At 37.5% G+C, this 27,594-nt stretch overlaps 1 protein-coding gene across 3 annotated transcripts in view; it reads left to right on the forward strand.

The window, feature by feature from the left end:
* The window catches only part of LOC128734348 (UDP-glucose 6-dehydrogenase), a 51,828-nt gene that overhangs the window by 17,065 nt on the left and 7,169 nt on the right, over positions 1-27,594 (forward strand). For all 3 annotated transcript variants that reach the window (XM_053828502.1, XM_053828500.1, XM_053828503.1), the window contains one exon: positions 13,454-14,040. In XM_053828502.1, the coding sequence (XP_053684477.1) occupies positions 13,882-14,040 (159 nt within the window). In that variant the 5' untranslated portion in view covers positions 13,454-13,881. The remainder of the gene's footprint in view (positions 1-13,453; positions 14,041-27,594) is intronic.

A 27,594-nucleotide genomic window follows, 5' to 3' on the forward strand; every position in this document is an offset into this window, starting at 1 on the left:
CAAAGATGCAGAGGTGTTAGAAGTATTGGAAAACTGCAATCCGGTTTATTTTCCAACCATGCACCGTTTGTTGAAAATTTTGGTGACTTTGCCTGTTACAACTATTAGTGTCGAAAGATCATACTCTGCGATGAAGCGCATTAAGACATCGTTGCGGAATAGAATGGGAGATGATCGTCTCACTGGATTGGGTATAATTTCGATTAACTGGGACTTCCCAGTAAATCCTGATCAAGTTATCGATGTCATGGCTACCACCAAAAATAGAAGAATCAAACTATAAATTTAGGTAAAGTGTAAATAATTCTCAAAACTGTCTTTTTTTAATTTATATAAGTTTGCTTTCAGACCCAGACTCAACAGCTTCAATTCATGATATATTAGAAGAGATATGCTTAAAGCTTTAATAAACATTAGTGATACTAAGAATTGGAAAGAAATCCAGTAACTTGTAAATTAAATATATTTTTTTAAACAAATGGTTTTCTGTATAACAGCTTGGCCCCCCCCAAAAGAAAATCCTGGCTACGTCGCTGATCTGTATATCTGTATATCTGTATCCCGTAGAAACGGGATCAAAATTTTCTTCAAATACTCGTCTGATGCATATCTTAATTGATAGCCAAACCAAAGGGCTTGTTGTTGAAGGCACGAGAAAGAGAACGATGTCCTTCTGCGTTCATAATTTTGGCTGGTCTTCCACTACCTTGCTTGCGAATAGTTGTTGGACATCTTAGGATATGGTAAACAGTTGATTCGCTTTTTAAATGTTGTACCGTATACTTTTTTCGAGATTTCTGTGGAAGTTCGTAGAAGTGTACAACGCACTCCCGAAATGCTTTTTGTTTCGACGTCATTTTAAGCAAAACTGGGCAAGCATAATGAAAAAAAAATATTGACAAAAAGAGGAGAGAGAGAGAGAGAGAGAGAGAGAGAGAGAGAGAGAGAGAGAGAGAGAGAGAGAGAGAGAGAGAGAGCTAACACATACATACTCTAGCTTCTCTCTGAGCTTGTTTGTTTCTGAGTATAAGGGCCACCGAAAAATTCCAAAATTTTAGTTGTCACCCGTTATTTGCGTTGGCAGGAGGAAATGCTTATCAACTTAGGGACTATTTGCTTCAAGAAATGCTTTATTGGCTTCACTCTTTCTGATTTTTACTGTCAGGTATTGTGAGCCAATTACAGGGATACCTCGATATAAGACAATTTATAATTTCAAAAAGTTGTCTTATATCGAAATTGTCTTATATCGAAATATGTTTTTTCACAAAAATTTGGCATTAGCAGTCACCAATTTTACTCTGTGTTGTGTGTTTATGTTTTTGAACTATTTAATATTGTTTGAGCTATTAGTTGTTTACAATTTTTAGGGTTTTTTTGAAATAATGAACAAATTTATGGCGCCGCTTTTGGAATGGAAAATGTGCACTGGTGTCGTTACCAACTATGTCAAAGGGATTTGTCTTATATCGAGGTAAAAATTGTTTTATATCGAACTAGAGGACCCGGCAAACTTCGTACTGCCACAAATTGGACTGAATGTGCCAGATTGTAAATTTCAGATGAACTGAGAGAGCTGCTGATTTTTAGAAAAAAGAGTTTACTAAAGGTATAAGCAGGGTTTTGTAGTTTTTTAAAGAGTTCAACGTTTGATATTTGATGTAGTTGATGTTCAGAGAGCGTGTATATCTAATAACCGTATCTGACAATCTGGCAGTTTGACAAAATCTCAAAATTTATTATCCGTTGGAAATATGTCGGTGTAAAAGTTGGTTTGTGAATTCCCAATACCCAACGGTTCTATTGATAGAATTTACATCGAGCCTTGTCTTATGAACTCTGCTGATTGTGCACTTATTTTTTGTATAAGTGATTTCGATGGCTTAAACAGCGCCTAGTTTTGTCTGCTGCAGTTGATCGTCTAATTATAACCATTATGAGAACGGAATCATTACACTACCAACTATATTTTAATTGATGCTGAAATATATTATTGTACTATTCAATACTCCCAAACACTTTTTATTTGCTTTAGTATAGTCATCCCAGTATTATCTATTCTGTATGCTGATTCTTGAGTTAGCCAACAGTTTTTGGACACTCGAGCATATTCCCTTCATCACAATCAAAGGTTCGTGTGAAATTCCATGATAATTTAAAATTGAATTCATTATTCTGATACGTATTAGATATCAACAGTCATGCGATTTTTATTTTTATTTGCTTTCTAAATTGATTGATAAGAATTAGCCAAAACAGTTGCATTGCCCAATCTTGATAACTGTAAGTTGCAAACTGCGTTAGTATTCATTACTGATCCAGATTCCATTAACAACTACATAACTTTTTTACATTTTTAAGAGATGAAATACGACTTGAAATCGACAATAAGTTAACTTTTGTAAAATTTTCATTTATATCAGTACCTTTAGAATTGATTTATTAGTGTATTGCTGAATACTATGTTTATCTGCATATGCAAGTTCTTCATTTGGCAATTTGGAGGTGCCAATTTAATCAATTTAGTGCTTAAACCATTTGTACGAATTTCATTATTGACGCTTTTGGCTTGAGTTTGGGTTTATCAAAAAGTTATACCTACAACACATTACATAATGTTAATTATTTTCTGATCTTGCTAGACCACAGAAATGATTAATAGCAAGAATATCCCTCATTGTTACATGTGGCGATTTCAAAGAAGGTAACACGTGTTTGTTTTTGGCGGCAACGGTGTGTCATGAATCTCGGATGATCTTTGTCACTATCTCGAGTTTTGCAAGCCCCCCAGTGGGCGGCGCTTCCGACGGCGGGTCACCGGCAACACTCGCGACCGGCTCGTCCTGAATGATCTAGTGTTACTATAGATAGTTTTTGTGGTCTTGTTATTGATTAATGTTTTATGGAAGAGTCTCGAATTTCTCGAGTTGGATTAATTTTTGAGTTTCGCAAAAATTTCTGTTTTATTTGTATGAGAGTCCATATCCCCCTACCACAGGGGTGAGAGGTCTCTAACTATCATAAAATAAATTCAAGACTCAAAAATCTCCTACATGCTAAATTTGGTTCCATTTGCTTGATTAGTACTCAAATTATAAGGAATTTTGTATTTCATTTGTATGGGAGCCCACCCTCTTAAAAGGGAAAGGGGTCGTAATACACCACAGAAAAAAAATTCTGCCATCTAAAACTCTCACATGCCAAATTTGGTTCCATTTGCTTGATAAGTTCTAAAGTTATGAGCAAATTTGTATTTCGTTTGAATGGGAGCCCCCCCCCCCCCTCCCTCCTAAAAAGGTAAGAAGTCCTAATTCATAATGGGAAAAATGGTTGCCTCCAAAACCACCCACATGCCAAATATGGTTCCATTTGCTTGATTAGTTCTCGAATTATGAGGAAATTTGTATTTCATTTGTGTAGAAGCCCCCCCTCTTGATGTGTGGAAGGATCCTAATTCACCGTAGAAAATATTTTTGCCTCCAAAAACCTCCACATGCCGAATTTGGTTCTATTTGCTTGATTAGTTCTCGAGTTATGGGGAAATTTGTATTTCATTTGTATTGGAGCTCCCCCTCCTAATGTGGGAAGAGGTCCTAATTCATCACAGAAAAAATTCTTGCCTCCAAAAACACCTACACGCCAAATTTGGTTCCATTTGCTGGATTAGTTCTCGAGTTATGAGGAAATTTATATTTCGTTTGTATAGGACCCCCCCTCTTAAAGTGGGAAGGGGTCCCAATTCATCATTGAAAAAAAAATTGTCTCCAAAAACACACATATGCCAAATTTGGTTCAATTCGCTTGATTAGTTCTCGAGTTATGAGGAAATTTGTATTTCATTTGTACAGGAGCCCCTCCTCTTAAAGTGGGGAGGGGTCCTAATTCACCATAGAAAATTTTCTTGCTCTCGAAAACCTTCACATGCCAAATTTGGTTGCATTTGCTTGATTAGTTCTCGAGTTATGAGGAAATTTGTATGGAAGCCCCCCCTCTTAAAGGGGAGAGGAGTTATAATTCCTCTTATAAAGAGGGGAGGGGTCTCAATTCACCATAGAATAAATTCTTGTCACCAAAAAAAAAACACCCACATGCCAAATGTTGTTCTATTTGCTTGATTAGTTCTCGAGTTAGGAGGAAATTTGTATTTCATTTGTACAGGAGCCCCCCCTCTTAGAGTGGGGAGGGGTCCTAATTCACCGTAGAAAAATTTCCTGCCCTCGAAAACCTTCACATGCCAAATTTGGTTCCATTTGCTTGATTAGTTCTCGAGTTATGAGGAAATTTGTATGGAAACCCCCCCTCTTAAAGGGGAGAGGAGTTATAATTCCCCTTATAAAGAGGGGAGGGGTCTCAAATTACCCTAGAATAAATTCTGGTCACCGAAAACACCCACATGCCAAATTTGGTTCTATTTGCTTGATTAGTTCTCGAGTTATGCAGAAATTTGTGTTTCATTTGTATGGGAGCCCCCCCTCTTAGTGGGGGGAGGGGTCTCTAACCATCACTAAAACCTTTCCTGGCCCCAAAAACCTCTACATGCAAATTTTCACGCCGATTGGTTCAGTAGTTTTTGATTCTATAAGGAACACAGGACAGACAGACAGACAGACATACAGACAGACAGACAGACAGACAGACAGACAGAAAACCTTCTTTATAGGTATAGATTGTCTTATATCGAGGTTGTTTTATAACGAGGTTGTCTTATATCGAGGTATCCTTATCTGTAGTAAGGTGTGATTATCTACATCTGAAAGTTGCCAAGAATTTTAAGTTGTTTCGTAATGTCATCAATGTTTTTAATTTAATTTTATTCTAATCATTCATGAAGCAAAATTTTATTCTCAGTTTTCGTGATTGGTGCTGAGCTGTTCAGTGTCGTGTTCTGAGTATTTTATTGCAAGGGATCAGCATCGTCTGCTTTCGTGCTTCGTTCGTTGTAAACCAAATTGACAACAAAATTTTTCCGATGTCGCGACAATTCGGCTTAAATTCAAATCAGTAGTTTTGAATAGTAGGTTGTCTTGTAATTTACAATAATAGTTGACTCAGGTGAAGAGCCGAATATAGAAGTCCCTGGTCGTTACTTCCCTGGTCGATATCATCGAATTATATTCAAACCCGAATAAGTCGCACTCGCTTTCTAAATGACATGATGACATATAATGACATATAATGGTGATCGCGGAAAGTTTTTGTAATGGATTAAATGTAATCGCTGACGCGCGATTTGTTTTATTGGATCACTAGCTGACCCGACAAACTTCGTATTGCCACAAATTAACCTGTGTTGTACATAAATCATGAATCTCGGATGATCTTTGTCACTATCTCGAGTTTTGCAAGCCCCCCAGTGGGCGGCGCTTCCGACGGCGGGTCACCGGCAACACTCGCGACCGGCTCGTCCTGAATGATCTAGTGTTACTATAGATAGTTTTGATTGTTATTGATTAATGTTTTATGGAAGAGTCTCGAATTTCTCGAGTTGGATTAGTTTTTGAGTTTCGCAAAAATTTCTGTTTTATTTGTATGAGAGTCCATATCTCCCTACCACAGGGGTGAGAGGTCGGTCTCTAACTATCATAAAATAAATTCAAGACTGAAAAATCTCCTACATGCTAAATTTGGTTCCATTTGCTTGATTAGTACTCAAATTATAAGGAAATTTGTATTTCATTTGTATGGGAGCCCACCCTCTTAAAAGGGAAAGGGGTCGTAATACACCACAGAAAAAAATTCTGCCATCTAAAACTCTCACATGCCAAATTTGGTTCCATTTGCTTGATTAGTTCTAAAGTTATGAGCAAATTTGTATTTCGTTTGAATGGGAGCCCCCCCCCCTCCTAAAAAGGTAAGAAGTCCTAATTCATAATGGGAAAAATGGTTGCCTCCAAAAACACCCACATGCCAAATATGGTTCCATTTGCTTGATTAGTTCTCGAATTATGAGGAAATTTGTATTTCATTTGTATAGGAGCCCCCCCTACTAAAGTGAGGAGAGGTCCTAATTCATCATAGAAAAAAATCTTGCCTCCAAAAACACCTACATGCCAAAGTTTGTTCCATTTGCTTGATTAGTTCTCGAGTTATGAGGAAATTTATATTTAGCTTATATAGGAGCTTCCCCCTCCTAAAGTGGGGAGGTGTCCCAATTCATCATAAAAAATATTCTTGTCTTCGAAAACCTTCACATGCCAAATTTGGTTCCATTTGCTTGATTAGTTCTCGAGTTATGAGGAAATTTGTATTTCGCTTGTATAGGAGCCCCCCCTCCTAAAGTAGGGAGGGGTCCCAATTCGTCATAGAAAAAATTTTGGTCTCCAAAAACACACACATGCCAAATTTGGTTCTCTTTGCTTGATTAGTTCTCGAGTTATGAGGAAATTTGTATTTCGTTTGTATAGGAGCCCCCCCTGCTAAAGTGGGGAGGGGTCCCAATTCGTCATAGAAAAAATTTTGGTCTCCAAAAACACACACATGCCAAATTTGGTTCCATTTGCTTGATTAGTTCTCGAGTTATGAGGAAATTTGTATTTCATTTGTACAGGAGCCCCCCCTCTTAAAGTGGGGAGGGGCCTAATTCATCATAGAAAATATTCTTGCCTTCGAAAACCTTCACATGCCAAATTTGGTTCCATTTGCTTGATTAATTCTCGAGTTATGAGGAAATTTGTATTTCGCTTGTATATGAGCCCCCCCTCCTAAAGTAGGGAGGGGTCCCAATTCATCATAGAAAATATTCTTGCCTTCGAAAACCTTCACATGCCAAATTTGGTTCCATTTGCTTGATTAGTTCTCGAGTTATGAGGAAATTTGTATTTCGCTTGTATAGGAGCCCCCCCTCCTAAAGTGGGGAGGGGTCCCAATTCATCATAGAAAAAATTTTGGTCTCCAAAAACACACACATGCCAAATTTGGTTCCATTTGCTTGATTAGTTCTCGAGTTATGAGGAAATTTGTATGGAAGCCCCCCCTCTTAAAGGGGAGAGGAGTTATAATTCCCCTTATAAAGAGGGGAGGGGTCTCAAATTACCCTAGAATAAATTCTTGTCACCGAAAACACCCACAGGCCAAATTTGGTTCTATTTGCTTGATTAGTTCTCGAGTTATGCAGAAATTTGTGTTTCATTTGTATGGGAGCCCCCCCTCTTAGTGGGGGGAGGGGTCTCTAACCATCACTAAAACCTTCCCTGGCCCCAAAAACCTCTACATGCAAATTTTCACGCCGATTGGTTCAGTAGTTTTCGATTCTATAAGGAACAAAATACAGACAGACAGACAGACAGACAGACAGACAGACAGACAGACAGACAGACAGACAGACAGACAGACAGACAGACAGAAATCCTTCTTTATAGGTATAGATATCATCTACCAATATGAACCCTGATCTGTACTTCTCCTACTAACACAAATCCTATCCCGTGATACTTGTGAAGATGCAGTGGTACCCGCGGTCTATAGCAACAACAAGTATCGGACTAATATTCTTTCCTTTTCTAATGTAGTACAGTCTTTTGGTCGTGGCCGGAGTTGTTATTGGTCAATTTTCAAAGTACTGAATCAGAAGAAGTTGCACAATGAGAATGTCATGCTACTGCCAAGCACCATTCGATTGGTTCTTTGTGCAATCTTACTGATTCGGCCAGTCACGGAGTGCATTTACGGGATGTCTACCTAAGCTAAGCTTAAAATAAATAGACTTTTAAATGTTTTCCATAAAATATGAAACCTTCGAAACAACGGACTTGTTGATTTGTCAGAGGAGGTTATTAATAACTATACCCAAATAAATGATAAGTGTGTTAAAATTGCAAACGCATTGAATGTTTTGCTTAGGTGGCCCACCTGATCGTATTATTTGAAATATTGTTTCTATGTGATATTCAAAGTTATAAGCAAAATATGCTGCTTAACAGATGCAGATGCAATTTTTTCGGTCTTTTATTGGTAAACGTTTGGAGCAGTCTTTTATAACTTTTGAGCTTTAATAACAAAACACAATAGTTAATAGTACAATTCTTCTTCTATTTTCCAGGTTGTGGTTTGTTTGAAAATGTCATAAACTGTAACATTCATATTCTAATCTTTGCCAGGAAAATATTTCACTGATTCTAATCATTCATTTATAATTGATTTAATAGAATCGTGGCACTAACCTTGCAATTGTCCGTCATGTCTTACAGCTGGCTGTCGTATGAAAACAACAAGTCCACTTCCGAAATCAGAAAGTAGCACTAAGGCTTTACTTTGATTTATAAATTTTGATAAAGATTGGACATATAGTGGAAATTTTTTAAAACAAATTTGATTTATTTCAACCAGTAGTTTGGTTCGCCTGAATTTTATTGAATTTGGACCGTAGTAATTAATTGTAATTATTAATCCTGAATTGGTTTCCTGTTCTGCTGCGAAATTTATGAATAAAAACTGCAGCATTGAAATACTTACAGCTATTTCACTTTCACTGATTTTTCGAACATCGCATGAATAAATCTTCCGTTAACTTTGTAAACATACCACAAACTGGCCTGGCTATTTTCAGCTATTGTTTTCATTATATAACTTTACTGCCCCAGCTGACCTACACGTTGCGGAAGATGATGAACCGTTACGAACGAAAGCGTTAGATATCTCGCATTCGTTTGAAGCGTGCCTATCTTTTATTCATGCTAACCGAAAGCTCTTTTAGACTTCACACACGTGCTAAATGGCAAATTTGTCTACGTACGAGATCAATCTCGCAACACGAACATGCTTCGCTGTGGGTAACGTTTTTATTGCATAATATGCAGAGACGTCCGGCAATGTACTCAGGGCCTTGAAAGTCACCGAAATTTGTTGAATCAAGTAAAAATAAATGATAGCTATTCATCTGGCCTGTTGTATGCGTCCAAAATGCGCGCAGTTTCTGTGGTATGTTGTTAGGCATACTCTAATGTCTTCTAGCAACTATACAGTCCAATGTCGTTTTTTTAATTTTTGTATTTATTATGAAAAAACAGCGAATTTAATTTTCTTTTTAAGAACTTAGCAACCTAATAGAGCTAATTTTAGCATATTACGTAAAATGCAAAAAACACAACTTTTTTCTGCTCAAAAATATTTATTTGACATGGGACTGTTTTGCTTAATGCGGCAGCATATAAGTACACAACACATTGATCGCCATTACAGGGACATGCAAATAAAACCGCTGCATGCCCGAACGTAAACATTCCGCTACCTTCACACGGTGTAAGCCTTGTTCATCAGTTCATTGCTAGTCAATCCATTTTGATCGAAATATGCTGGCCAAATCCACGCTTGTGGAAGAAAAACAAAATAGCAAAAAAAGTTGTTTTATTTCTCCTATAGGTAATAGCACAATATTTGTGTAGGCATCTTTAAGAGTACATTACACAAGTGATCGAAATGTCAGCACAAAAATGGCGAGCTGAGTGTCATTCATTGATTTTCCGGTTCATTTAGTCGTAAAATTAGAATAAATTTTAATTAACGTTATTCAAACGAGCATCCACAAAAAACGAATTCCAATTTCATTTTAAATGTTCAACATACCTATCTCAGTATGTTCGACAAGAGTTTGTTTTTTGAATGCATATTTGTCTGCTTCAAATAACTCTCAATAACATTTGATTATTTTAGTAAGGTCAAGTTTCGAAAGCAGAATGTTGCACCTAGGCTTCGTTTTAACTAATTTGAAAACTCAATTATAGATTATTATTTAATTTGATAATTTTGACTACTTGTTTATATGGACCAAGTCACTTTTCAGTATTTTTAATTGGAGTGCTTCTACTGTGATAGCATCGACAGAGAATCATTTAGAACGCTCACTTCATTAAAACCAGAAACACTTTGATTATTATCTGGGATTATCTGGGAGATAGAGGTATAAATCTTAGAATTTAACATCTTCTGTATAACTGTTCTGTTCATTGATTTTCTGTGTAACTGATGTGTTTTATGAAAATTTTTATTTTTAATCAGTTCCTGAAAAAGCCATCAAAATTTAAAATTGCTGGAAAATTTTAGACTCACATTTTTTTTTTATATCTGGCTTAGGGTTCCCCTTTCGAAGTTAAGATGGTCCTAAAAGCCCAAAATTGTCGTTTTGCCAATTTATCTTCCTTCAAAAATCCATAGCTTTTGAAACACTGAACCGATTTCAATAATAATAGCACGAAATGAAAGGTATTTTAATAAGCTTTTTATAAAAATTTTAGACTGAGCTCAAAGTTTTTATGATCGCAAATATATGGAAAATATTCGATTATAGAGTGTGGACCAGCCATATACAAATGTTTTTCGGATTTTTTTGTTTTTAAAAGTTGAGAACTTTTTACATAACTATTTCAAAATTCAATTATATTAATTCCTTAAATTTTCCTATGTATCATACAAAACAAAATTCTTAAAAAATTCATGGCAGATTTTATTGTCAGACATTCTTTTAATCACCTTGAGAGGTGTTGATATCAGGCACACTGGCCTGGTTAGTCAGTTGTATCTTCCTTAGGCACCTTGCGCCAGATCTCTGGGATATGAATTTTGCTTCAGGGACAAGATTTTATCCACAAAACTGATCATTTGAGAAATTGAAGAAAAAAGAACTTCCCTCCTAACATTGCGTTGCATGCTTTTCTGTACTTCGAGGCACGAAGGCTGATTAAACGTTTTTCCAATTTTAATGATATGCAAAGCAAAGCAAAACCTTGGGTTTAAACGTATTTCTAAGACTTGACCTTTCTTTATCGACGGACTTCGTGATCAGCTGTTAGAATACATGACAGTTACGGGGGTAGTGCAAAAATCCTACTGACTATCTAGCAGCACCACATAGCCGACATTCGAAAATACGACGATTGCCTTGTTAAACCAGCTAGTACCTCGAAGGTAACTGGGCGGCTGTGTGATATGTATTATGAGCGAAAATCACAATGATTTTATTATAAGTTCTTTACAGGAGTAGGAACAGCAGGCTTGATTTGCTCTTTTTACTTTATTTTTGCTCTTTTGACTACAGCGTCCCAGTCAAACAAAATTCGAAACTGATGCATAGGCCCATTGTAGAGTTGATTATTATCTACGATATTGTAGAAGAAAGCATAGTTTTAAATTTTATGGCGCTATGGGGCTGATACCCCGCTGGTATCCAAAAGAGCATTCTTTTTGCTACCAATGGCATTGCATCTCTGTAACGCTACAAAAACAAAAGATTAAACTATACTTTCTTCAATAATATTGTAGATAATAAGTAACTCTACACTTGTCCTATAAATCACTTTATCGAATTCTGTTTGGCTGAGGCGCTGTAGTCAAAAGAGCAAAAAAGAAGTAAAAAGAGCAAATCAACCCTGACGAAGAGACGAAGAAAAAACTTTTCAGAACCATGATAAAAATCATAAAATGTAATGTCAATTATCTCAAAACCATCCTCTCCGATTTGTCTAATTTCTTTTTTAAGATAGCTTAAGTGATGCCCTAAAATCTGGTGAAAAGCTATCGATGGACACTCTTTGCAATAACTTGAGAACGGCGGAGTTTAAAAAAAAAGTTTATTACATAATTTGTTCAAAACGATGCGTAGAATTTGATTTTGTTTGAGTTTTACAAAAAAAAAAACTGTAAAATTGGGATGTTTTTGAAAAACTTGTCAAATTTTAAAGATTAAAAAAAATCCGAAAGAACGTCCATCGATAGCTTTTCACCAGATTTTAGGGTATAATTTAAGCTAACAGCAAAATTTCATTCCAATCAAAAATAGTCGAGTGCACCGTTTTGCTAGTTAAGCTGAAATTGCTCATTAGTGAATGAGAGCTAGAGCTAGAAGAGTGACGCTGTGAAATATAGAAGAAAAAACTTTCCAATTATCAAAAGCACGCTATTGTTAAATGTTGAACACACTGTGACGCTGCCTAACGGTACGCCTATAACTTCACCTGAAGAAACACACATTGAAACTTAAGTTAATTGGTTCTGACCTTGTCGGTTTAGCTGCTTTCCAATGCAACATTGGAATCGTTATACAATCTATGGTCGAGATATTTATTTGTGACGTCTGAGTTTTGACAAGGGGAATTTCACAAAACCAGTGCTGATGATCCAGCATTGATGAGGAGAGTAGCATATGGAAAGTACGCTATAAGCCGATTGGAAAAAGCGTTTTAATAGCTGTTAAGTGCTTTTAATACCTCAATAATACGATACACACAGTACTGGAAGAAGGCCAAAATTTAGTAAACTGGAACTGGCATCCGGTAAATATTATGCCAGTGATAGGGATTTGCTTAAATTTACTTAAAACCTTTCAGTTTTCCTTACGGATCCTTTTTGATTATTTCAAATAAACCTATAAACGAAGTTTTCAAACTTCCTTTTTAATTTCAATTGGTTTAAAAATGATGGTTAAAATATGAAAAATGAAGCCTCGGGAATAAAATTTAACCGAATGTCATTCCACAGGGTAATGCCAATATAAACGCGAGATTTTTCTTTATTCTGCGTGTTTATCGAGCAATCGAAGTCTCGGTATGTGGTAGTTTGCTTCTTTCACTGCAAGATATTTATTTATCTATTTATTTTCTGGCAATGGCCATTATTATTTTGTCTAATCAAAACAATAATTCAATTTAAATCATCTTTTTTTTGTTGCGTCACGGCCGAATATAAACAAGAACTACTCGACTTATGAGTTGAAACGAGTGCCAAACAAGAAACGCAAACCTGTTGCAGCAATAACGCATTATTGCTAACCTTCAAAAATTGTAGAAATGATCAAAATAATGCCGAAAGAAAACTTTCACCATTTAGCACTTCTGATATCTCTAAATCGGTTTATTTTTAAGCTTGTAACTTGCATATGCTTGAATGTGACGAATTATATGTAGAACCGACTTTATTAATTTTATTCAAGTTTCAAACTACATAACACCTACGTAATGTAGCGGAAAATTCAAAAAGTTCAAAATAAGATTTGCCATAAATCACACTGAACTGCTTCCTGTTTATAATTTAAAATGAAAATTAAAGTAAAAGTGGCTCGAAAAAAATGCTATAGGTATTGAATCAAACTCCTGGTTATAGTTAAAAAAAACATTCGTGGCACGAGTAGTTATTAAACCTATGCCCCTACATTTTGCCCAAAAAAATAAATTCACTGAGTTTACTGAATTTCCACACTATTCATTCAAGCTTTGCTTCTTCGCAATTGCGCGTAGTGTGGCATTAAACTGACCTTCTTGTTTGTTGGACACGTGTTATCGCTCAAAAGTGTCCAAAACTGTTTGCGGGGTATGCTTTAAAGTCTGACGTCAACAAAACAACACTACTCAAAGCTCAAGACCTCAAAACGATATCGTCATGACGAACGAGCAAATAGCTCTTCAAACCAACTTTTAACGATTTTTCCTTTACTCTACGTTTTACTTTTTGCCACAATATCTTCCAGAGATTCGATCGAGGAGACGACGTGATCAGTAGTAAGTGTGCACTCGAGTTTGGCGGACGTGTCTTCAGTAGATGTAGCAGCGGTAATCGGGACAGCCCAAACCAAAGCTGAGAGTGCCAGTTCGGATTTTCTGTATCCATGCTTTATTGAGTGGATGTGAAGCTACTGACGCATACCGTAGTACTAGTGCAGGGCAAGGGAACGAGAATCTGTCGCTTAAGCTTGGCGATATTCAATGTTTAAGTGGGATTCATGCTGGCTCGTTAGCGACAACGGGAGCAAGGAATTTTATTTGCATTTTTCAGTGATATAGTGCAGTGCTACCGAGTGCCTAGAGCGAGCTATTATTTTGATTGCGAGTATTCCCAGGAATCTAGTCGGTGCAAAGTGGAGAAAAGTTCATTCACGGTAAAATTATCGATACGACAATGGTAATCTCGAAGATTTGTTGCATTGGCGCTGGCTACGTGGGAGGACCCACATGCAGTGTAATGGCTCTCAAGTGTCCTGATATCCAAATTACGGTCGTAGATCGTAGCGAGGAGCGAATCGCCCAATGGAACTCCGACAAGCTGCCAATATACGAGGTGAGTTTTGCATTCTTAATTAAATCAAGTTTTTTAGTTTGCTCTTAACGGTACTCTGAAAATTAAAAGAGTGCCATTGAAAATAGGCGTGAAATATGAATACCAAACAGTTGGGAATGGGTCTCTCTAATGGGACACCGCTGCTAGTTAAGTTATTCAAAATGTATGAAATATCTGTCAAATATCTAGGAATTATGTTATCTTTTAACTGACGTGGCTGGTTGGCCTAAAATCGAACATCTAGATTTGTCTCTAAAAACTCGATAAACTCTTGGTGGCGCTACAACAAAAATTATATGAACGTTGAATTATATCTTTATGATTCCGCTTTTCTTACATCCGTTAGCCGCAGCTTGTTCTCGGAAGGCATCGACGCGGTTAAAAGAAAAAACAAAATAAAAAAAATGTTCACCATGCGGTGCCTTCTTATCAGTGTTAAAACATAAAAATCGTCGTAGCATCTGAGCGTTTGTTTTTATATTGCACTGGTTGTACGTTTGGCCATGCTGCATCCCTAAAAGATGGTTTGAATTAGGGTTTGCACTTCACTTTTGAAGTGGAAAAGATTTGTATCCCAGTAAAAGCAGTTTCAGTTCAGTTCCTTCGCTATCAAGTAGTGGTCGTTGTACTAATACAGGAAATGGGTTGGGTATTAGCTAAACAAAATGACAAAGTTGTAGTTGATCAAAACCGCAATAATTCATTTTACAAGCCTTATAAAAATTAAATTAGTGGTTTTGCTGCGCAAAAAATGTAACAAAACTGGCATATATTTTGATAGCAAAAACATAACTTTCTCTGATCTTCTTAGGATATCCTAGTAACATATTTAATATAGATTTTACAGGCGGTCTTTTTTTCAGAAACTCGAGTTTTTCAGGTGACTTTGAAAACATATTTGCAATGGTATGCACCAGATTAAGAACATTTAATTTCTTTAAATTTATACGAAATAATTGCCTTGACAAAATACAAAAGACATGCTATTTTTTTTACAGCGATTTCCCTTAGAACTTGCTTCGTTTAATTAGATAAATTCATATGCTTTCATCAAAAGGGCTGTAGCCATTGAAAGTTCAATTTTATTCCGCGATCAATATTGATTGATTACGATCACAGTATTTTTGATCTTTTGTATCGAACCATGTCAAAGAAATAAGTAAAAAAATAATCTTTGTCCTTAGTTCACATCACACACTGCTCGTTCAGCCAGTTTAATATAAACAAATAAACAAATAAACAATAAATCAAGATTCTCTATGTTCAAATGACGGTAAATGTTACGATTTCCTGAAAACACAGAACAGCTGAAACAATTTGATTTGTAATAGATTGCTGGCGTTCGATATCATTTCATAATTTTGATCATTGCACCGATTTCAACCTGTGGTTACATTTTTGAGGCTATTGGTTTTATGTGTCTCAACTATGTCTAACTGTCCATGGACTAGTTAGTGCCATGCGTTACGTATTATTTTATATGTAACAATAGACGTCAATAGCCAACTTACTTCGTCCTTTAAACGTCGGCATCCTAATTAGTGGCGTTCCGCCCAAATGTGAAATTAAGATGTTAGTCCATAAAACTCATCTTTAATTTATACTTGTTGCGCTCAACTGAACTTTACACCTAATAAAAGAAAATAATGTGAAAAGAAGCGTGACTTTATACGCGCGGTACATTGATATTCGGTTTTATGCGCACGCCCATGGTACAAGTTGGTTACCTTTTACTAAACCGAAATCTAAAGGTTACTCGAAAGTAACCTAAATGTACAGGGGTTGGACAAAATGATCGGGACAGGCAAACTTTTGATGAAATTCAAACGGCCATAACTTCCATAAAATTGGATATTTTTAGATAAAACCAATTGCATTCGACGGGAAATTTTTTCTAAATTTTCAAAAACATTTTAAGATTCGCAATAGTGGCGGGAACCGGAGATATTCCGGGTTATCTGGGGTATGTCAAAAACTGATTTTTGTCATCGCTTGTATCTTTTTCTATCCTGTAAATTTCTTCATATTCATATTTTATCCCAAAAGTAGATTTCATTTTCAGTCGATGGGTGAAAAAAGAACGGAAATCCGACGAGAAACAACCAAGCTACGACCATTTTCGTAAAATCAGTACTAGTAACATCTATTACTCTGGCCAGTTTAGGATATGACGCAAACCATGTCAATATGAGCATCAAACATGAAGTTTTGCCATTGATGACCATTGATACTGCGAGCATTTCCAGGTCCGCAGCGTTCCATGGCAACCCTGTAGCAGGTTCTTGGTACCCCGGCGGAAGTGATCGTTTCAGGGAATATTCGAATTATATCAATATGGGTGTCAAACTTCAGGATTTTCAACCCTCGTAAATATTTGAAGTTTGACATCCATATTGGAATGGTTTTGGTCATGTTTTAAAATGATCATAGAGGTAAGCCATTACTGGCAACAATTCCAGAACTAATTTCACTAAAATGGGCATATCTCGGTTGTTTCTCGTCGGATTTCCGTTCTTTTTCGACCAATCGACTGGAAATGAAATCTAATTTTGGGATCAAATATAAAAATGAATAAATTTTCATGACAGAAAAAGATACAGGCGATCAAAAAAATCAGTTTTTGACATACCTCCAGACAGCGTGGAGTATCTCTGGTGTCCGTTGACTTTTGCTAATTTTGAAATATTTTAGGAAAACTAGAAAAATTTCCCCGCCGTGTGCAATGGGTTTCATCCAAAAATGTCCAATTTTGTAAAAGTTATGGCTGTTTGAAATTCATCAAAATTTTGCCTGTCCCGAACATTTAGCAATTTGAACCATTAGTTTTTCGTTATTGCCTTTCCACCGCACCCCTCCTTGCTTGACAAGCATATTTTCAATGTATTTAGTAAGTACAGGAAAATTATTATTAAATAATGAGTTTGCGTAGGACTCTGCCAGGTGTAATACCATTTCACGGAAAACTTTTTCGTGGAAAGTACCATGTCGCAGGGGTGATCCTCTCCTTACCCGCCGTCGCTTGTTCGGACCCAACTGAAGGAAAGTTACAGTGGTCAGTAGACCTAGGAAAACAAATAAACCTAGACGGTGGCGATTTCTGCGGGGGGACTATCCCGCCCTCAGTGGCTGGCGCTTCAGACGGCGGGTCGCCGGTACTCGCGACCGTCACGCCCTGAATGATCTAGTGTCACTATAGATAGTTTTAGTGGTCTTCTTATTGACTAATGTTTTATGTTTATGGAAGAGTCTCGAATTACTCGAGTTCGATCAGTTTTTGAGTTACGCAAAAACTTCTATTTTATTTGTATGAGAGTCCTTATTCCCCTACCACAGGGGTGAGATGTCTCTAACCATTATAAAATAAATTCAAGACTCCGAAATACCACACATGCCAAATTTGGTTCGATTTGCTTGATTAGTTCTCGAGTAATGAGGAAATTTGTATTTCATTTATATGGGAGCCCCCCCCCCCCTCTGAAAAGTTGGAGGGGTCATAATTCACCATAGAAAAAAGTTTTGCCTTCTAAAACCCTCACATACCAAATTTGGTTTCATTTGGTAGATTAGTTCTCAAATTATGAGGAAATTTGTGTTTCATTTGTATGGGAGCCCCCCCCCCCTCCTAAACAGAGGAGGGGTAATAATTCATCAAAAAAAATTCTTGTCTCTGAAAACTCCTACATGCCAAATATGGTCGAGATATGAGGAAATTTGTATTTCATTTCTATGGGAGCCCCCCCCCCTCCTCTTAAAAGGGAGAGGGCTCATAATTCACCATAGAAAAATGTTCTACCTTCTAAAACCCCCACATGCCAAATTTGGTTCCATTTGCTTGATTAGTTCTCGAGATAAGAGGAAATTTGTATTTCATTTGTATGGAAGCCCCCCAGCAAGCACCAAATCGTACATCAATAACCAAAAATTATCGGAAATAACTCTAGCTGATATACATATGATATTTAGCATAGATTCGTATAGCAGTACGGAGCGGGTCGGGCTTAATCGGATATTGCCGTATATAATCTATACCTATAAAGAAGGATTTCTGTCTGTCTGTCTGTCTGTCTGTCTGTCTGTCTGTTTTGTGTTCCTTATAGAATCAAAAACTACTGAACCAATCGGCGTGAAAATTTGCATGTAGAGGTTTTTAGGGCCAGGAAAGGTTTTAGTGATGGTTAGAGACCTCTCCCCCCACTAAGAGGGGGGGCTCCCATACAAATGAAACACAAATTTCTGCATAATTCGAGAACTAATTAAGCAAATAGAACCAAATTTGGCATGTGGGTGTTTTCGGTGACAAGAATTTATTCTAGGGTAATTTGAGACCCCTCCCCTCTTTATAAGGGGAATTATAACTCCTCTCTCCTTTAAGAGGGGGGGTTTCCATACCAATTTCCTCATAACTCATGAACTAATCAAGCAAATGGAACCAAATTTGGCATGTGAAGGTTTTCGAGGGCAAGAAAATTTTCTATGTTGAATTAGGACCCCTCCTCACTTTAAGAGGGGGGGCTCCTGTACAAATGAAATACCAATTTCCTCATAACTCGAGAACTAATCAAGCAAATGGAACCAAATTTGGCATGTGTGTGTTTTTGAAGACAAAATTTTTTTCTATGATGAATTGGGACCCCTCCCCACTTTAAGAGGGGGGGGGGGGCTCCTATACAAACGAAATACAAATTTCCTTATAACTCGAGAGCTAATCCAGCAAATGGAACCAAATTTGGCATGTAGGTGTTTTTGGAGGCAAGAATGTTTTCTATGATGAATAAGAACCTCTCCCCACTTTAGGAGGGGGGCTCCTATACAAATGAAATACAAATTTCCTCATAACTCGAGAACTAATCAAGCAAATAGAACCAAATTTGGCATGTGGGTGTTTTCGGTGACAAGAATTTATTCTATGGTAAATTGAGACCCCTCCCTCTTTATAAGAGGAATTGTAACTCCTCTCTCCTTTAAGAGGGGGGGCTGCCATACAAATTTCCTCATAACTCGAGAACTAATCAAGCAAATGGAACCAACTTTGGCATGTGAAGGTTTTCGAGGGCAAGAAAATTTTCTACGGTGAATTAGGACCCCTCCCCACTCTAAGAGGGGGGGCTCCTGTACAAATGAAATACAAATTTCCTCCTAACTCGAGAACTAATCAAGCAAATAGAACAACATTTGGCATGTGGGTGTTTTTTTTGATGACAAGAATTTATTCTATGGTGAATTGAGACCCCTCCCCTCTTTATAAGAGGAATTATAACTCCTCTCCCCTTTAAGAGGGGGGACTTCCATACAAATTTCCTCATAACTCGAGAACTAATCAAGCAAATGCAACCAAATTTGGCATGTGAAGGTTTTCGAGAGCAAGAAAATTTTCTATGGTGAATTAGGACCCCTCCCCACTTTAAGAGGAGGGGCTCCTGTACAAATGAAATACCAATTTCCTCATAACTCGAGAACTAATCAAGCGAATTGAACCAAATTTGGCATGTGTGTGTTTTTGTAGACAATTTTTTTTTCAATGATGAATTGGGACCCCTCCCCACTTTAGGAGGGGGGGTCCTGTACAAACGAGATACAAATTTCCTCATAACTCGAGAACTAATCCAGCAAATGGAACCAAATTTGGCGTGTAGGTGTTTTTGGAGGCAAGAATTTTTTCTGTGATGAATTAGGACCTCTTCCCACATTAGGAGGGGGGGCTCCAATACAAATGAAATACAAATTTCCCCATAACTCGAGAACTAATCAAGCAAATGGAACCAACTTTGGCATGTGAAGGTTTTCGAGGGCAAGAAAATTTTCTACGGTGAATTAGGACCCCTCCCCACTCTAAGAGGGAGGGCTCCTGTACAAATGAAATACAAATTTCCTCCTAACTCGAGAACTAATCAAGCAAATAGAACAACATTTGGCATGTGGGTGTTTTTGGAGGCAACCATTTTTCCCATGATGAATTAGGACTTCTTACCTTTTTAGGAGGGGGGGGGGCTCCCATTCAAACGAAATACAAATTTGCTCATAACTTTAGAACTAATCAAGTAAATGGAACCAAATTTGGCATGTGAGAGTTTTAGATGGCAGAATTTTTTTTCTGTGGTGTATTACGACCCCTTTCCCTTTTAAGAGGGTGGGCTTCCATACAAATGAAATACAAATTTCCTTATAATTTGAGTACTAATCAAGCAAATGGAACCAAATTTAGCATGTAGGAGATTTTTGAGTCTTGAATTTATTTTATGATAGTTAGAGACCTCTCACCCCTGTGGTAGGGGGATATGGACTCTCATACAAATAAAACAGAAATTTTGGCGAAACTCAAAAACTAATCCAACTCGAGAAATTCGAGACTCTTCCATAAAACATTAATCAATAACAAGACCACAAAAACTATCTATAGTAACACTAGATCATTCAGGACGAGCCGGTCGCGAGTGTTGCCGGTGACCCGCCGTCGGAAGCGCCGCCCACTGGGGGACTTGCAAAACTCGAGAAGTGATAAAGATCATCCGAGATTCATGATTTATGTACAACACAGGTTAATTTGTGGCAATACGAAGTTTGTCGGGTCAGCTAGTTACTTATATCGAAGAAATGCGTACGTTTATTACTCATCACGTATGTCGCCTCCAAAATACCACGGATAAGCCAATTTTGCGCATCAAATACGATTTATTAGCATGTATATATGTACGTAATGCTAATTTTTAACTTTTATCTATACCTATAAAGAAGGATTTCTGTCTGTCTGTCTGTCTGTCTGTCTGTCCTGTGTTCCTTATAGAATCAAAAACTACTGAACCAATCGGCGTGAAAATTTGCATGTAGAGGTTTTTGGGGCCAGGAACGGTTTTAGTGATGATTAGAGACCCCTCCCCCCACTAAGAGGGGGGGCTCCCATACAAATGAAACACAAATTTCTGCATAACTCGAGAACTAATCAAGCAAATAGAACAACATTTGGCATGTGGGTGTTTTCGGTGACAAGAATTTATTCTAGGGTAATTTGAGACCCCTCCCCTCTTTATAAGGGGAATTATAACTCCTCTCCCCTTTAAGAGGGGGGGTTTCCATACAAATTTCCTCATAACTCGAGAACTAATCAAGCAAATGGAACCAAATTTGGCGTGTGAAGGTTTTCGAGGGCAAGAAAATTTTCTATGTTGAATTAGGACCCCTCCTCACTTTAAGAGGGGGGGCTCCTGTACAAATGAAATACCAATTTCCTCATAACTCGAGAACTAATCAAGCAAATGGAACCAAATTTGGCATGTGTGTGTTTTTGAAGACAAATTTTTTTTCTATGATGAATTGGGACCCCTCCCCACTTTAAGAGGGGGGGGGGGCTTCTATACAAACGAAATACAAATTTCCTTATAACTCGAGAGCTAATCCAGCAAATGGAACCAAATTTGGCATGTAGGTGTTTTTGGAGGCAAGAATGTTTTCTATGATGAATAAGAACCTCTCCCCACTTTAGGAGGGGGGGCTCCTATACAAATGAAATACAAATTTCCTCATAACTCGAGAACTAATCAAGCAAATAGAACAACATTTGGCATGTGGGTGTTTTTTTTGGTGACAAGAATTTATTCTATGGTGAATTGAGACCCCTCCCCTCTTTATAAGAGGAATTATAACTCCTCTCCCCTTTAAGAGGGGGGACTTCCATACAAATTTCCTCATAACTCGAGAACTAATCAAGCAAATGCAACCAAATTTGGCATGTGAAGGTTTTCGAGAGCAAGAAAATTTTCTATGGTGAATTAGGACTCCTCCCCACTTTAAGAGGAGGGGCTCCTGTACAAATGAAATACAAATTTCCTCATAACTCGAGAACTAATCAAGCGAATTGAACCAAATTTGGCATGTGTGTGTTTTTGGAGACAATTTTTTTTCAATGATGAATTGGGACCCCTCCCCACTTTAGGAGGGGGGGTCCTATACAAACGAAATACAAATTTCCTCATAACTCGAGAACTAATCCAGCAAATGGAACCAAATTTGGCGTGTAGGTGTTTTTGGAGGCAAGAATTTTTTCTGTGATGAATTAGGACCTCTTCCCACATTAGGAGGGGGGGCTCCAATACAAATGAAATACAAATTTCCCCATAACTCGAGAACTAATCAAGCAAATAGAACCAAATTCGGCATGTGGAGGTTTTTGGAGGCAATAATATTTTCTACGGTGAATTAGGATCCTTCCACACTTCAAGAGGGGGGGCTTCTACACACATGAAATACAAATTTCCTCATAATTCGAGAACTAATCAAGCAAATGGAACCATATTTGGCATGTGGGTGTTTTTGGAGGCAACCATTTTTCCCATGATGAATTAGGACTTCTTACCTTTTTAGGAGGGGGGGGGGGCTTCCATTCAAACGAAATACAAATTTGCTCATAACTTTAGAACTAATCAAGCAAATGGAACCAAATTTGGCATGTGAGAGTTTTAGATGGCAGAATTTTTTTTCTGTGGTGTATTACGACCCCTTTCCCTTTTAAGAGGGTGGGCTCCCATACAAATGAAATACAAATTTCCTTATAATTTGAGTACTAATCAAGCAAATGGAACCAAATTTAGCATGTAGGAGATTTTTGAGTCTTGAATTTATTTTATGATAGTTAGAGACCTCTCACCCCTGTGGTAGGGGGATATGGACTCTCATACAAATAAAACAGAAATTTTTGCGAAACTCAAAAACTAATCCAACTCGAGAAATTCGAGACTCTTCCATAAAACATTAATCAATAACAAGACCACAAAAACTATCTATAGTAACACTAGATCATTCAGGACGAGACGGCCGCGAGTGTTGCCGGTGACCCGTCGTCGGAAGCGCCACCCACTGGGGGGAGGCAACTCCCCGCAGAAATCACTACTGTCTAGGTTTATTTGTTTTCCTAGGTCTACCTGGGTTTCCTGGAACGAGCGACAGCGAGTAAGGAGAGGATCGCGAAATGGGACTTTCCACAAAAAAGTTTTCCGTGAAATGGTACATTCCACTTTACGTTTTTCGCAAAATGATTTTCGGCGAAATGTTGTACAATCATGGCGAATATTACTATCCGCTTTCTGGCTATGCAATGAGGGGACAGGGGAGTTGTTTTCTACTTTACTGTATAATTTGTATATTAAACTACCCATTCCTGGTAACTAATAAGCATTAACATAAGCAGTAAATCAGCATATCTGGCATTTTATACTGCACGTTGTTGTATATTATGTTTTTGACTACATAGGTGTTGTAAATTGGCATCTAAAATTGTATTCAAATTCTTCGTGTCGGTAATTAGCTGTAAATTAGCATTGTCAGCACTATAAGAAGGTTATCAGTAAAGTAGCTGTATATTTCGCCAAAATAGCATTTAATTAGCATTTAAGGCGACTTTAATGCTTATTAGCCTACATTTAAATAGCATTGGTGATGCTTATTAATTACCTGGGATGCTTTCATAGTTACGTAACTGAATCATCTAAGGTTGAACTCCTCAGAAACTTGCAAAACTCGAGATTGTGACAAAGATCATCCAAGATTCATGATTTATGTACAACACAGATTAATTTGTGGCAATACGAAGTTTGTCGGGTCAGCTAGTATACATATAAAAATACTAGCCCCCCCCCACACTCTTAAATGAGAGAAAGGTCATAATTCCCTTTCTAAAGAGGGGAGGAGTCTCAATTCACCATAAAAAAAATCTTGCCTTTAAAAACACCCATATGGCATTGTTTGATTTGTTCTCTAGTTGTGCAGAAATTTGTGTTTCATTTATATGGGAGCTACCCCTCTTAGGGGGGAGGGGTCTCTAACTATGATCATAAGAACCCTCCCCGGCCATAAAAACCGCTACATGAAAATTTTCACGTCGATCGGTTCAGTAGTTTTCGATTCTATAAGGAACATACCGACAGACAGACAGATAGAAATCCATTTTTATAGGTATAGATACGCGCGCATAATTTCCATGACACACTGTGATCACGGAATCAAAATATCATTTTCATACCCAAAAATAAAGAACAAAACCGAAGAGCGGTTATTCTCTGTCTATAAAACAAACATACGTAGCAACCAGAATATATCAAAACAAAATAAAGGGACTGGTATGAGTAGGATAATTTTTGGCTTGATGTTGCAGGTATACAATAAGATATCTGTTTGTCGCAAGTCGGCTGGCTAAAGACAATATTTTATCAGTAACTTGAACAAAAGGGACAATCAGCAAAAAACTCAAGAAAACTTAAGCTTAGTTTGATCCGACGTCTGGCGTACAGTGCTTACCATTAGTAAGTTACCAACGTTACCTTGGTCACTGCCAGACACTGCCACTGCCGACACAGCAATGATGCAACCGAGACTATCAAGGTTTACTTTTGTTGCGTACAATATATACGTATTGACTAAAACAGTGTGTCTCTTTCGCAAGCAACAGCATGGTTGTCATGAAACATTTGTATCCACGATGAACAGCTACGATATCTTGTCGTTGTCCTAACTTTCGTGCAATAGCGACTATGTAAGCTTTCATCATATTGTCAATTGCAAGAAAAATTGTACCATCCAAAGTGCGATATCGCTCATAAAAGTGCTATTTTGCATTAAATCGTTTCGGTATCTTCGGCGCACTTTTTTGTTATCTTCCGAGCAATAAGTGCGCCGAAGATACCGAAACGATATAATGCAAAATAGCACTTTTATGAGCGATATCGCACTTTGGATGGTACAATTTTCCTTGCAAATGACAATACATTGTCCCAACATTGGTGAAAAAGATATTGGTGAAATAGTATGACGGCCGGTCATGGAATATCGTACTTTGACGCCATTTTGGAATCAAAGAGGGCGACTTCCAGTTGTCTGAAAATGACCGCATAGGACTGAAAATAATATAATATCTTCACAATACGCGTATCAGATGAAAAGGTCTAAAGGGCAAAAGTCGAACGTTGTGTTACAATGTTGTTTTGAAATCAAAAATAGTCGCATTTCGATTATTAATAAATCACATATACATGGACCACTATAATGCGAAACAAAATGGTCATTCTGTTCCAAACCAAAAATTCAACATGGAAAAATGGTTAAAAATTGTTGAGTACAGTTATGCAAAAACTACAAGGTATACAGCTCTAAGGGTTGTACGAAAGGCTGACGTAAGACTATATCAAATCACTAGATAAAAAAATAATATAAACTGCATTTGTGGCATAAATATGTTTATAAGAATCTGCAAGTGAAATTGTTTAAGTGAATGTTAAAAAGAGAATAGCGAAATATTCAAATTTAGTTCTTTATTGCATGCAATGGTGGCTTTGAAAATACGTGGACGGGGATTCATAAGTACAACGCCTGCAACCATTGAGACACTTTTCTTTTAAAATTTATTTTAAAAATTACTTGTGTGCATCGTATAGGTTGAAATAGTAATGAATGATTAGCCCCCAGATTATTGTAATAAATATGATTATACGTAGCTTGACATATTTCAATAATCTTACTTTAACTCGCCTGTGGTCTTTAAAAGGGTTATTGGTTACAAATAACATTAAAGCCGAAGCACGTTCATCGCAAATATGACGTGCCATTCGAATGTCCTTCTTTTTTGACATGAATAGTAATAGGCACGTAAGTTAGAAGCGTCGATTCACTATCTCTTGCTCCGAGAAGGTTTTACTGGTTTACTTTCACAGCTCACCAGTTGTTACATAACAGAAAATATGGCAGATACGCAAAAATCTATGTTTCATTTGTATGATAGTCCTTATCTTCAGGGGTGATGGGTCTCAAACCATTATAAAATAAATCCATGCCTCCAAAAAACCCCCACATGCCAAATTTGGTTCCATTTGATTGATTAGTTCGAAAGTTATGAGGAAATTTGTATTTCATTTATATGGGAGCCCCCCCTCTTAGAAGGGAAAGGGGTCTTAGTACACTATAGAAAAAATTCTTACTTCCAAAAACCGCCACATGCTCAATTTGGATCCTTTAGCTTGATTAGTTCTCGAGTTATGAGGAAATTTGTGTTCCTTTTGGATAGGAGCCCCCCTTTACTTACGCTCTCCTTGAAATTGCTCTCTTACCACCCCAGAAAATTGCTGTTCATTTTATCTATCCAACGACATATAAATTGTTCAGTTTCGTTCAGTAGTTTACTAGTTATTAGCATTTGAAATCTTTCATTCAAACATTACACTTTTAATTTCGTTTTCACAAAGTGCTACCCAGTCCCAGTATAGTAAACAAAAACGTAGTCCTACGTCAAAAGATACGATTAATGCAAAAATCTCATTTTTGATAAAAATGGCCAGCTTTTATAGCGATAAAATCTCACTTATTTGACCAATACATCAAGAAACAATCATGTCCAATCAGCGAATACCCTGTCTTCGGATTCCTCATGAAAATAGGTTTTTATGGCGAAATAAGATCCGCGGAATCCGGTGATATAGACTTCCACATTTCTTCATATCGAGGAAATTAGCGTGAAAGCGAAGACTACAGAACTCCAAACTTGGCATTCAGTCAAATCTCTACGGACAGGGTTTGAACGCCCACCACGGACGACTGTGGCAACTGTTGGTCTGTGTATGTGCCATCGTTCTAACATCACTACCACACTGCACTGACATCATTGCATGACATCGTACATCAACATCACACGCGTACATTGTGTCAGATAATTACGACCACTAACACTTTAAAGCAATAGTAACTCCCTTGAGATTAGAGATAACGTTAGCAGTATCGTCCTTTGCTGGGTACTGCTGTACTTTGCTGTGCCATCTACTATGCCCAGTCTTGAGTTCTGAAGTCTTCGATGAAAGGCTTTTCTTTTTGCAAGAAACTGCCAGAAATAGACGCGTGCCATGAACAAGCATTTCACTATTGCAACCCTTATAGAAATATTGTGAGTTTCATTGAAAATTATCCACCGCGCAACTCATAAATGAAATGCTCTTTCATAGTTGCCAGGTCGATTTTGATCGCTTACTTAGCTTCGAGGTACGATGCTGGTCTAACAAGCCAGTCGTCGCATGTTCGAATCTCGGCTAGGCGGTGCTTGCTTGATAGAGCCAGTAGGATCGTTACACTGGCCCCGTAATTTTCCTGTACTCTAAACAGCCGGCTGCGAAGTCTGTCGATAAAGAAGGGTAATGTCTAATGACGGTTTAAGCCCACGACTTTGCTTTTGTCGATTTTGATATTATTTGAAGAAATTACACAGAAATCATTTAGTTACTTTTGATGACCCAGTTAGGTGAACAACATGCCTGTTTACAGCATTCTGGCAACAGTTCTAGCGCGGTGTTTGCTTCAGGCGCGGTGTTTCCTTTAGACCGCGTTTAACTTTGGGCAAAGCACCCAATATCTTTTTAGTAACATTCAAAGATTGAAATTATCTCAGCGGTATTTTGAGATATTGAAATAAAGGACCTCATCAGCGAACAGTTCTCATAATAACACATTAGGATTCCTGCTTTCAGAATCCAGAAGATTCCTATTTAATAGTAAAGGCGATTTCTTTCTCAAGTTACGGGTTCCCGGGAA

This window comes from Sabethes cyaneus, chromosome 2, assembly GCF_943734655.1.
Source record: "Sabethes cyaneus chromosome 2, idSabCyanKW18_F2, whole genome shotgun sequence".
NCBI classification, from domain to species: domain Eukaryota; kingdom Metazoa; phylum Arthropoda; class Insecta; order Diptera; family Culicidae; genus Sabethes; species Sabethes cyaneus.